Genomic DNA, 13,381 nt, shown 5'->3' on the forward strand with positions numbered 1-13,381 from the left:
GACTTGAGCTCTAGTCCAATTTGAATACGGGAAAATGGGAATAGGAATCTCTGTTAACTTACTACAATGAAATTACTAAATAGAAATATAAGTGAACCCAACCCTGTTCTACGTTACCGATCTCAATGCCGTCAATGGTGACGTGGATTGTGTAGAGGCCCACAGCCCCGGGGGTCCAGTTGGCACTGTACGTCCCGTCTGTGTTAGCCCGGATCAACATGTTCTCACTGGGCCTGGCGGTGGAGAGAAACAGGGATGAAAGCGCTTCACTCCAAATGGACAGACCCACTTCCCCCTCACTTCTCATCAACTTTTGTCATAAAACCTGGGTTCAAATGGTGTTCGTTCTCATTCAATTACTTTTGCTGCACTTGATTGACCTTTATCTCATCTCTTACCTCTTTGGAGTGGGTGAAGCAAAGCGAAGTTCCTCAAATGAGTAATTCTCATAGGCCTGGACAAGGAGAAAATAAACATTGTGTCAAAAAATGTTACACTAACAAAAAATACATAATTTCTCTGTATTATTTTACAAGGAAACATGGGCCAGTTGAGCAACAGCTTCCCCTTTAGTTTTACGTTTTTTATTTAACTTTTATTTAGCCAGGGAATCATGCTGAGATCAGTTAACAACAATTATACTATAAATATCTATATACACAATACATAAAAAATGGAAATTAAAACACAATCATATGAAACAAACACATTCTTCTAGGTTCTGCCATGTTGCTTTTCCATTCAGATCTATCTGACATGTGAAGGGAAAAGTACAAGAGCAGAGGGAATCTTCTTGGCATGAAACACATCCCAGGAAGAAATAAACCAGTATTCTTTACTTACAAGCGGATACATTTGTTTCATTCTAATGCACAGAGATAAAACATTTTTAACCTCTCTAGGGTAGGGGGCAGCATTCGGAATGTTGGATGAAAAGCATGCCCAAATTAAACGGCCTCTGCTACTCGGGCCCAGAAGATATGATATGCGTATAACTGGTAGTTTTGGATAGAAAACAATCTAAAGTTTCCAAAACTGTTAAAATAGTGTCTGAGTATAACAGAACTGATTTGGCAAGCGAAAACATTTTTTTTGTGGTTTTGTACTTTTGTATTACAGTATCCATTGACTTAGGACAATTTGCAGATCCTATGCCTTCCACTAGATGTCAACAGTCTTTAGAAATTGTTTCAGGGTTGTATTCTTATAAATGAGGGAGTAAGACCAGTCTGAATGAGTGGACGCTGACGTGTCACAGAGCTTTTTCATGCGCAATCCCGAGAGAGTGCATTTCTTGTTTACCTTTTATATTGACGACGTTATTGTCCGGTTGAAATATTATAGATCATTTAGGCTAAAAACAACCTGAGGATTGAATATGAACATTGTTTGACATGTTTCTATGAACTTTACGGATAAAATTTGGATTTTTTTGTCTGCCTGCTGTGACTGTGTTTGAGCCTGTGGATTACTGAAGAAAACAAGCAAACAAAACTGAGGTTTTTGGATATAAAGAGACTATCGAACAAAAGGAACATTTATTGAGTAAATGAATGTCTTCTGAGTGCCACCATAAGAAGATCATCAAAGGTAAGGGATTCATTTTATCTCTATTTCTGAGTTTTGTAACGCTTCTGCTTGGCTGGTTACGGTTTGAAATAATTTGTCAACTGGGCTATGTTCTGGGCTAGGTATGCTTTCGCCGAAAAGCATTTTAGAAATCTGACACCGTGGTTAGATTAACAAGAAGTTAAACAAGGCTGTTCCCCGGTAGGCCGTAATTGTAAATAATACATTCTTAAGGAAACACTGTACAAATGGTGACCGTGTCAGCGGCCCGCCACAGGAGTTGCTAGAGAGCGATGGGACAAGAACATCCCGGCCGGCCAGACCCTCCTCTAACCCAGAAGGCGTTGGGCCAATTGTGTGTCGCCTCATGGGTCTCCCAGTCGTGGCCGGCTGAGACACAGCCCAGAGTCGAACCCAGGTCTGTAGTGATGCCTCAAGCACTGCAGTGTTTTTATCTCTGTGGTTCCCTAACCTTCATCATTGTGATGGCAATGTAGCGCGCTTCCTTGACGATCATGGGCTCATAGGTGGCCTCCAGCTTCGGCATGGGCAGGCCCCCGAACGTAAGGTCAGCGGTGCCCGAGAATGAGGGGTTGGTGCTGCCTGGGAGACGCTGCAGCTTCCTCATGCACTCCTGCTGCATGGACTTCTTCTGGGAGACGGGCACCGCCTTCACCTCCACCTGGGAGAGAGGAGAGGGAGAGACATGGGCGTACAGTTCGCTAACGTTAGCAAAAATATCCTCATTATGTTCATCATTAAAATGTGCTAACATTACAGTGGGATCAAATTTGCTGAGACTATTAGCGCCCAGTCATTTTCGATGGACACAAGGGGACACTCAGCAACTTAAAGGTTGGCAACTAGAGAGCTTGTGCCCAGAGTTGAAAATGTCCCAAGTTAACCTTTCCACTCATGGCCTGTCATCCCGTATGTCATTGATAAGTGCCTAAATTGGAATGCAGTGGCTGTGTACATTAACCTGCAATACATGTCGTCAGAGCTCAGGTTTCTGCACTTCACAGCTCTGTATATGTTTTGACTGACAGCCATTATAAACTGGAGCACCGCACACGAAAATATGCCACAAATCATATCCAATGTTACATCACATGCTTCGTAAACAACTGGTGTAGACACGGGTAAGTCCTATTCCAATAATGCAGAGTTAAAAGGAAAAAAATAATATATATATATATATTTTTTTTTAATGGGGCTACTTTTGCACATTTGTCATCTGAGTGAGTGAAATGCTGAGTGAGGGAAATGCTGTAAATCGAGAGGAGTTGATGTGTTCTGACAGATGAGACATTGAGAATTATAATAAATACCGCTTTGATGCCACACAAGAACTATACATTTCTATATTTTAAAATGTTTATGATCACTATGTTTGCTCCAGTTACAAGGATGCGTTATACCCTGTGTTGTCCTGAACAGCTTGAGCCTATGTTTGTTGTATTGTGAAGAAAATTTGAACGCGGAACACACATTTGAATGCATTCATGACTCCAGTCTATGCCCACCAAAATTACAATCTGTCTGAAGTGCCTTTTGAAAGCCTTACACTAAGATCATATTTAGTCATGTTGGTAATATAATTAGCTTGCAAATGATGCCCACCTGACAAAGAATGTGATTTATGTATTGTTTTTGGATTGCGCTTTTGGAGGGCAGCAGGTAGCCTAGCGGTTAAAAGCATTGGGCCAGTAACCGAATGGTCGCTGGTTTGAATCCTCTGGCAGACTAAGTGAAAAATCTGTTGATGTGTCCTTGAGCTTCTAATTGCTCCTGTAAGTCGCTCTGGATAAGAGCATCTGCTAAATTACTAAAATGGCAAAGTAAGTGCATTGAAATGACTTAAGAACTGTGCAGTTGGAGAGTTGTGTGGCCACTTGGAGACACCAGTTAGACCTCACGCTCAAAGCCTTGGAATTGTTATATCTTGTCTTGCGCCAATTCCAACATTTCAATGAATATTCGTATTATGTTACTGAATGTATCCAGAGAATTTTCAGATTTTGTTACTGACAAATGCGGTGAAAAGTACAGTAAGTGCAAAATGTACTGTACATAAAATAATGTAATGTTTGGATTCAGTTCTGTTTCAGGTGAACTGTTTTGTTCTCACCTTTGGTCTGATAAACTCCAAAGTGTTCTCTTTCAGTTGCTACCATGGTCATCCATATGCTTTTTACAGTTATTTTGTTAAAAACATATCAATTTGGCACTATCTATATACGCCAATGTAAGGGTTTAATGCAAATTTCAGTGACTTGGTAGCTAGCTTTCTCAACCAAGTCTGAACAACATGTTAGCTAACAGTCTGAATAGGTAGTGTACTAAAAAAATAAGTGGATGATCACTGTCACTACAAAATAATGTGATGATGTAGGCTTTATTTTACATGAGGTAAGAATCGAGAGAGAAAAAAAAAACAGAAAAATAAAACCTGACCTTCATGTTTGGCACGTGCACTATGTCTCCGTACTGGTCTTTGGTCTGGACGGCCACTGTGGTGGGCCAGCTGCAGCGGATGTCATCCTTGTTCAGAATCAGAGATGTCTTCTGGGGGTCCGCGTACGAGTCTGGCTGCAGCCACCTGGAGGGGGGGGGGGGCATTTATGCATTAATCTATTTATTGACAACCTGGCCATGAGCTGATATTTGTTTCACAGTAGTATGTGTTTGTGTGTGTACGTACGTCCATGCTTAGTGTGCGTGTGTATGTGGGAATGTGTGTCCGGGCCTACGCTTTTTGTGTCTACATGCTCTCTTCCTTTCTCTCACCTGGCCAGGCGTCCTCCGCTGGAGTTCTGCACACAGGTAATGAAGTCCTCCAGGAAGGAGTGCTCGTTGGTCTGCAGGTGCAGGGGCAGGTTGCCCTCCAGAGCCTCTAGGATGGTGGGGGAGTGGGACAGGACGAGCCCCTTGCCCAGGATACCTGAGTGGGCCTTACACACCTGTGGGGAGAGAGGGGAGTTAAGGTGGGAAGGAGAGGGGGTGGAGACAGAGGTATGTCATGGTTACATGCTGACGAAGGCTTGATGGAAGAAATGTGTCCATTGTGATTTTTCATAAGTCATGGTTACACCCTTGACAGCTTTTGTTATGTCACAATGTGATTTTCATAAAAAAAAGTTAAATGACATCAGAATACCTGAAGAGAGGCCTCTTCAAGAATCTCAAGGTCCTCTTCAAGTTCGTTCCCTGGAAAAAAGTACAGAGTATAAAACAGTATATGCCATTTAGTGCAAATTATAATCTTACATGCACATACAGTTGCAGTCAAATATATTGGCACCCTTGCACGATTCACTACTTCTCCTAAAATAATATGAAATGTAAAAAACATTTGATGATCAACATGTGTATTTGTTTGATTTACAACTGCACAGAACCAATTTTAAAAAAAGATGCACTGAAATTGAGATTTTTCACTTTATGTCCTGGACTAAATGTCCTGGACTAAATTATTAACCAGTTTTGAAAAGAGAAAAAATAACATTCTGCTCCATTGCACTCCATTGTAAGTGCAAGGGCGCCAATATAGAGACCATTTATTTGCACTTTAGCTGAAAATGAAAAACAATAGTAAAGTTCAATAATGAGAACTAAGCACCTGGTACTTGTTTTGAAAGAATATGAGTTGAAGTTCAATATCTTTTCTCCTGTGTTCCCTATCAGTTCTACCATGTTGTAATGTTCTTGCATCTCCCTCACCTATAGGCAGAGCCAGATCCTTCTTCATAAGAGCAGCAGCACACACACTGCCCAAGTATGCCAACTCCTTCTCCAGCTGGATAATACCCTGAAACACACAATGCTCATTACGGAAAAGCTCTCAATCTCTCCAAAATCTCTTGTCTAGTCCACTTAGTCAGATTTTTGCTAATTTTGTCTCGTCTAAAAATAATCTTTGTTTAGTTATAGTTTTTTTCAAATAATTTTGTCACTATTTTTGTTGATGAAATTACGCACACACACGCCTCAGTGAATACAGTAAAGTAAGTTCAAGTTAGAATTTTACAGGGAAACCTATCATTTTTTTTCACATTTGACTTAAAGGGGAATGAATATATTCTCCAATTTCAGTTTATACATGCATGCATTCCATCAAACGACTTAAAACTCTCAGATAAAGCCATAACTGACAACATTTCACGTGTGGTTGGAGCCAGTGAACCAACTGTGGATTACATTTTTCACAAGTGTCTACAGTGAATGTAACTTGGTAGCAAGCAAGGGATACATTTTAAGTGATCTAGCGAGAAGAGTATGTGAATGGCTACCATCTCTTCCTCCCTCTCTCCTCTCTCACTTTCCACTCGGCACACTCAGACATGCATTTCACCAGTGTCGAAGTTGCAGTGGAGGAGCAGCTGTTTCCAGCTGCGTTTAAATGCTGAAGCACAACAAATAGTATGTTTGTTACCAGATAAACACGCATGTAAATTGCTGTAGTTCATCTGCATCTATACCAATAACAATGTGTGGCACTTGCAATGTCTTTCCCTACCCCAATTCAAGCTTCAAAGCAAGCTCTGTTTTGGAAAGGGAACTTGTTTAAAAAAATATGACGAGATATTTTTCCTTATTGTAGGCTAGAGGGCTGAATCATTTAATGTGAATTTAATGTACTTATTAAGGAACTTTCTCTGCTGCTCAGGCAAGCATATGTCTTTTGCCCTGTTCGAGATGCATACAAGCTTGATAAGCGAACAGCTCGAGAGGGGTGGAGGGATCAGGACACAATGAGTAGTGGAAATCAAGGCCTGGGACAGAGGCCAAGCTTGACGGTCGTGGCGAATTATGAGCAATAATCGTCAATTCAAGATTTTCTAACAGCATATCTAAATCTATCATTTGTTGTCAAAAAACTTTTGACTATAGACAGTACAAGAATAGGAAAATCTTGTTTTGGGGTACATGCAAAAACAAGTTCCTCTTTACCTCATCTGGTCCAGGGTTGAATTCGTATCCCACGGCAACACATTTGAAGCCGTAGAAACAGGCCTTCTCGTCTTTTACGTAGTCAGAGGCCGTTTCCAAGGAGAACAGGGCCTCGTTTCCTGGAATCCCAGAGGAAGAACACACAGGTGATACGGTGATATTGACAGCAGGGAGGACAGGGGGACTACTTTAATGTAGATTAGCGGAGCTGTCCATTGAAGAGATTGAGCTTCCCCGAATCGATCTATAAGCTAACCTTCGATTGGTTCAGATGATTTGTTTCCTTGCGTGTCATTTTAGTTAGCTAGTCAAATGAAATGCCTTCCTACTGAAACAAAAAACTATCAACCAAATGGCAAATCTGTTTGAAACTAAGTCATTACAACCAGTTTTGCCCACTCAGCATTAGCCACAGAACAATAATTACGCATGGATCAGAGCCTAAAAATAAAAGCTTTGTCAAAGAGTGTCATCTGACTGGGGGTGAATAGTTGGACCTCTTATCTTACCTGGCAGCACTAGAACGGTGGTGGGCCAGCCATTGGAGCCGGAGATCTTCTTGAGCTCCACCCAGGTGTTGATGGTGTCATGGGCCAGGGGCTTGGTGCCGTGGCTGGACAGGTGGATTGAGCGGCTCGGGATGAGCAGGCGGAGGACATCCTCGGGCTGGGCCGTGCCACACTGGGGGTCAAACTCGATGGTGGTCCACCGCACGCAGTCCGGGAACGACACCTGAGGTGTGGTGGGGGAGAGGATGGTCAAAGCCAAGAAACAATTAAAGGAAATCATCCACGCTCATATATACATGTGCATATGAACCAGAGTTACACTTTTAGCACTGAGGCAGTGTGCCCTAGTAGGAAGTCCAATGTGACTCTATCAGCGCCAATATACAGTACCAGTCAAAAGTTTGGACACACCTACTTATTTTTTATATTTTCTACATTGTTGAATAATAGTGAAGACATCACAACTATGAAATAAGACATATGGGATCATGTAGCAACCAAACAAGTGTTGGGTACAAGTATACTGCTTCAAAGTAGCCACCCTTTGCCTTGAGAGCTTTGCACACACTTGGCATTCTCTCAACCAACTTCATGAGGTAGTCAGTTCAATTAACAGGTGTGCCTTGTTAAAAAGTTAATTTGGGGAATTTCTTTCCTTCTTCATGCTTTTGAGAAATCAGTGTTGTGACAAGGTAGGGTTGGTATACAGAAGATAGCCCTATTTGGTAAAAGACCAAGTCCATTTTATGGCAAGAACAGCTCAAATAAGGAAAGAGAAATGACAGTCCATTATTACTTTAAGACAGTCAGTCAATACGGAAAATTTCAAGAACTTTGAAAGTTTCTTCAAGTGCAGTCACAATAACCATCAAATGCTATGATGAAACTGGATCTCATGAGGACAACCACAGGAATGGAAGACCTAGAGTCAATTCTGCTGTAGAGGATAAGTTCATTAGAGTTACCAGCCTCAGAAACTGCAGCCCAAATAAATGCTTCAGAGTTCAAGTAACAGATACATCTCAACATCAACTGTTCAGAGGAGATTGTGTGAATCAGGCCTTCATGGTAGAATTGCTGCAAAGAAACCACTACTAAAGGACACCAACAAAAAGGAGGGACTTGCGTGGGCCAAGACACACAAGCAATGGACATCACACTGGCGGAAATCTGTCCTTTTGTCTGATGAGTCCAAATTGGAGATTTTTAGTTCTAACTGCCGTGTCTTTGTGAGTCGCAGAGTAGGTGAACAGATGATCTCCGCATGTATGGTTCCCTCCGTGAAGCAGAGAGGAGGTGGTGTGATGGTGCATTGCTTGTGACACTGTCAGTGATTTATTTAGAATTCAAGGCACACAACCAGCATGGCTACCACAGCATTCTGCAGCGATATGCCATCCCATCTAGTTTGCACTTAGTGGGACTATCATTTGTTTTTCAACAGGACAATGACCCAACACACCTCCGGGCTATTTGACCAAGAAGTAGAGTGATGGAGTGCTGCATCAGATAACCTGGCCTCCACAATCACCCAATCTCAACCCAATTGAGATGGTTTGGGATGAGTTGGATCGCAGAGTGAAGGAAAAGCAACCAGCAAGTGCTCAGCATATGTGGAAACTCCTTCAAGACTGTTAGAAAAGCATTCCAGGTGAAGCTGGTTGAGAATGCAAATAGTGTGCAAAGCTGTCATCAAAGCAAAGGGTGGCTACTTTGAAGAATCTGTAAAACACTTTTATGGTTTATTTCATAGTTTTAATGTCCACTATTATTCTACAATGTAGAAAATAGTAAAAATAAAGAAAAACTGGTACAGTGTCTGTGTGTGTGTGTGTGTGTGTGTGTGTGTGTGTGTGTGTGTGTGTGTATATATACACAGTGGGGCAAAAAAGTATTTAGTCAGCCACCAATTGTGCAAGTTCTCCAACTTAAAATGATGAGAGAGGCCTGTAATTTTCAGCAGAGGTACACTTCAACTATGACAGACAAAATGAGAAAAATCACATTGTAGGATTTTTAATGAATTTGCAAATTATGGTGGAAAATAAGTATTTGGTCAATAACAAAAAGTTTATCTCAATACTTTGTTTTATACCCTTTGTTGGCAACGACAGAGGTCAAACGTTTTCTGTAAGTCTTCACAAGGTTTTCACACACTATTGCTGGTATTTTGGCCCATTCCTCCATGCAGAACTCCTCTAGAGCAGTGATGTTTTGGGGCTGTTGCTGGGCAACACGGACTTTCAACTCCCTCCAAAGATTTTCTATGGGGTTGAGATCTGGAGACTGGCTAGGCCACTCCAGGACCTTGAAATGCTTCTTACGAAGTCACTCCTTCGTTGCCCGGGCGGTGTGTTTGGGATCATTGTCATGCTGAAAGACCCAGCCACGTTTCATCGTCAATGCCCTTGCTGATGGAAGGAGGTTTTCACTCAAAATCTCACGATACATGGCCCCATTCATTCTTTCCTTTACACGGATCAGTCGTCCTGGTCCCTTTGCAGAAAAACAGCCCCAAAGCATGATGTTTCCACCCCCATGCTTCACAGTAGGTATGGTGTTCTTTGGATGCAACTCAGCATTCTTTGTCCTCCAAACACGACGAGTTGAGTTTTTACCAAAAAGTTATATTTTGGTTACATCTGACCATATGACATTCTCCCAATCTTCTTCTGGATCATCTAAATGCTCTCTAGCAAACTTCAGACAGACCTGGACATGTACTGGCTTAAGCAGGGGGACACGTCTGGCACTGCAGGATTTGAGTCCCTGGCGGCGTAGTGTGCTACTGATGGTAGGTTTGTTACTTTGGTCCCAGCTCTCTGCAGGTCATTCACTAGGTCCCCCCGTGTGGTTCTGGGATTTTTGCTCACCGTTCTTGTGATCATTTTGACCCCACGGGGTGAGATCTTGCGTGGAGCCCCAGATCGAGGGAGATTACCAGTGGTCTTGTTTGTCTTCCATTTCCTAATAATTGCTCCCACAGTTGATTTCTTCAAACCAAGCTGCTTACCTATTGCAGATTCAGTCTTCCCAGCCTGGTGCACATTGAAAGTCAATATATATATATATATATATATATATATATATATATATATATATATATATATATATATATATATATATATATATATATATATATATATATATATAAAAAAATTAAAAAATAGTTCTTAACAGGGCGTTTTTTTTTTTACCCTCGCAGGTGTCGTCTCCTTCAGACATGAGCTCGTCGTCAGAGCAGATGTTGAGCACGTTAACCAGCATCTCTGTCACTTTCTCGAAACAATTTTGTTTCTGGTGTCCTTTGACAGCTCTTTGGTCTTGGCCATAGTGGAGTTTGGAGTGTGACTGTTTGAGGTTGTGGACAGGTGTCCTTTATACTGATAACAAGTTCAAACAGGTGCCATTAATACAGGTAACGAGTGGAGTGGAGGACAGAGGAGCCTCTTAAAGGAGTTGTTACAGGTCTGTGAGAGCCAGAAATCTTGCTTGTTTGTAGGTGACCAAATACTTATTTTCCACCATAATTTGCAAATAAATTCATAAAAAATCATACAATGTGATTTTCTGGATTTTTTTTCTTCTCATTTTGTCTTTCATAGTTGAGGTGTATGAGGTGATAAAAATTACCGGCCTCATCTTTTTAAGTGGGAGAACTTGCACAATTGGTGGCTGACTAAATACTTTTTTGCCCCACTGTGTGTGTGTGTGTGTGTGTGTGTGTATGTGTATGTGTATATATATATATATATATATATATATATATCATTTTACATGTACTTTTTTTTTACCCTTGACTAAGAATTCCTATGTTGTGAATAGTCCTACTGTTCCGTGTGTGTGTGTATGGGTGTGTACGTTACCTTATACTGTGCGACTCCGGCCTGCTTGTAAGGGTGGTCACTCTCTATCACAGCATAGTGACTGGAGGTGGTGCAAGCTGATAGGCCCTGCTCCGGCTGGTTGCCCGTAGTGCTGTCTGTTGATTGGTTGGGGTTGAAAGCCGGTGGGGCATATTTCTGGTTCAGAGCGGAGGCAGCAGGAAGTAACTCCTGGACCAGACCAAAGACTTCCACTGCGGCCTGATGTGGAATAAAAAATAAAAAAAATCACAGTAGTTCTGTTTCACTAACCTCTTGAAGCTAGGGGGCACTATTTTTATGTTTGGAAAAATAACGTTCCCAAAGTAAACAGCCTATTTCTCATGACCAGATGCTAGAATATGCATATGAATGACGGATTAGGATAGAAAACACTCTAAAGTTTCCAAAACTGTAAAAATATTGTCTGTGGGTATAACAGAACTGATTTGCAGGTGAAAGCCTGAGGATAATCCAATCAGGAAGAGCCTCTTATTTTGAAACGTCTATCCTCCATTTAAAGGGATATCAACCAGATTCCTTTTTCTGTGGCTTCCCTAAGGTGTCAACAGTCTTTAGACATAGTTTCAGGCCTTTATTTTGAAAAATGAGCGCGAAGGATCACATTGCGTAAGTGGAGAGGTGGGGGCTCTCAGAATGAGTTGGTGCGCAATTGAGTAAACCGTGCTAAGTGTACATAATGCTATGCTAGGCTATCGATAAACTTACACAAACGCTTGGATTGCTTTCGCTGTAAAGCATAATTTCAAAATCTGAGACGACAGGGTGATTAACAAAAGGCTAAGCTGTGTTTCAAAATATTGCACTTGTGATTTTATGAATATGAATATTTTCTAGTAATATTATTTGACTGTGGTTGCGGTTGCAGATGGAAATTATCCCGCTACAGGGATTGGTAGCGTCAAAAAGTTAAGAGGTAGACTTAGATGTTGTTGATGTCTGAAAGCAGGAAGTTGACCCTCTGTGTATAGCGTGTATGATCGTAAATCACATTTACATCTAAACACAGAGGTAGGGTGTTAGGTGATGTAACAAAATACAGACTTTATGCGAGAATTCTACAAAAAACAGCAGTGATCAAACACATTTTCACTAAATGTCAACTATGTGGTCGTCACAATACATAATAAATCATTTGGAAACATGAATGTGGAAGTTTTTTAACCATGTCTAAAAATCACAATACTATACGTTATGATATTTACGTGATATAAGCCCAAATGTAAAGTAAGTGCTGTGCTTAGAACATTAAATTCTGCGGGACAGACTTTTTTATGAAACCCGTGAAATCGGTGTGTTCCTCACTCCATCAGAGTAAGATCGACGTGACATTTTATTGCCAGCAAGTATGGGAAAGGGTGTTTTACGGTCAACAGATGTCCTTTGAATAAAATATAAGGTAAAAAGCTTTTTCCTTCACTTCTGTCATTGACGTTTTCAGAGACAAAAACATAGCAGCTTACGAAGTGCTGCTTCGTAGCTACATTTGGTGTTTTCATGACGAGATGCTAGCTAGTGTGAGGGAGTGTTTGTTGGCTTGAAGCCATTCGCTGAGGTAACGCTCTGGGCGAGAGCGAGAGGCAGCGATGCTTTGCAGTGGCTGTATTGTGCCAGTGGAAAATTTGGTTTTATTCTGATGTAAACTACCAGAATTCAGTGGCTTAAGCCCTACAATAGATTAAAACACAGCTAAATACCAGTGAATTGAAAATGTGTCCCATCTATCTTGCTGTGCAGGTGGCTAGCAGGCAGCTCACTAGGTCTCAGCCTAGGCTAATTATTTGCAGGAAACTGTAATTTTTCTTCCCATCACTAGAGTAACTCATCAACACGAAACACAACATTACAATGTAACCCAACTCAGGTGTAGGCCTACCTTAGCTTACTTCTATGTTATTAGACTAGTAGCCTTCTGTGTTACAGTTCCAACTTAGTGAGAAGTGTGTGCGGTGTGTGTTGGGGGTGCTGTGTGAGTGTGTGCGGATGCTGAGAAGTCTGGTGTGTGTGTGTACGCAGGTAGCACGGCACAAGTTTGGGCGTATGATTTGGCACTCTAGGCCTAATCAGTTAGGCTACTGAATACAACATCACTGTGATGTTGAAAGTTAGAAGCATTCAGGTAATGTTCGATTGAACTTCAAAATGGGCAAAGCGAGTGACCTAAGTGAATTTAAGCGAGATAGGATCGTTGGTGCCAGGTGCGCCAGTTCCAGTATCACAGAAACGGCCGGCCTCCTGGGCTTTTCACGCACGACAGTCTCTAGGGTTTACCGAGAATGGTGCGAAAAAAAGAGAAAACAAATCCAGTCAGAGGCAGTACTGTGGGGGAAAACCCCTCGTTGATGAAAGGTCGAAGGAAAATGGCAAGAATCGAGCAAGCTAACAGGCGGGCCAAAAAAATTATAATAATTTGACCACTTTTACTCCACACACAGATGCGTACAAAGCTCTCCCTCACCCTCCATT

At 41.6% G+C, this 13,381-nt stretch overlaps 1 protein-coding gene across 24 annotated transcripts in view; it reads right to left on the reverse strand.

The window, feature by feature from the left end:
* The window catches only part of LOC110519948 (E3 ubiquitin-protein ligase MYCBP2), a 344,395-nt gene that overhangs the window by 108,346 nt on the left and 222,668 nt on the right, over positions 1-13,381 (reverse strand). For 17 of the 24 annotated variants that reach the window (XM_036974019.1, XM_036974053.1, XM_036974051.1 and 14 more), the window contains 10 exons: positions 10,898-11,116; positions 7,032-7,254; positions 6,523-6,641; positions 5,293-5,380; positions 4,730-4,779; positions 4,360-4,532; positions 4,027-4,171; positions 2,042-2,251; positions 399-454; positions 103-233 (listed from right to left, as the gene is read on the reverse strand). In XM_036974019.1, the coding sequence (XP_036829914.1) occupies positions 103-233; positions 399-454; positions 2,042-2,251; positions 4,027-4,171; positions 4,360-4,532; positions 4,730-4,779; positions 5,293-5,380; positions 6,523-6,641; positions 7,032-7,254; positions 10,898-11,116 (1,414 nt within the window). The remainder of the gene's footprint in view (positions 1-102; positions 234-398; positions 455-2,041; positions 2,252-4,026; positions 4,172-4,359; positions 4,533-4,729; positions 4,780-5,292; positions 5,381-6,522; positions 6,642-7,031; positions 7,255-10,897; positions 11,117-13,381) is intronic. The other 7 variants (XM_036974062.1, XM_036974063.1, XM_036974061.1 and 4 more) reach the window with 1 other exon arrangement.

The sequence above is a fragment of the Oncorhynchus mykiss genome, chromosome 3, assembly GCF_013265735.2.
Source record: "Oncorhynchus mykiss isolate Arlee chromosome 3, USDA_OmykA_1.1, whole genome shotgun sequence".
Taxonomy (NCBI): Eukaryota; Metazoa; Chordata; class Actinopteri; order Salmoniformes; family Salmonidae; genus Oncorhynchus; species Oncorhynchus mykiss.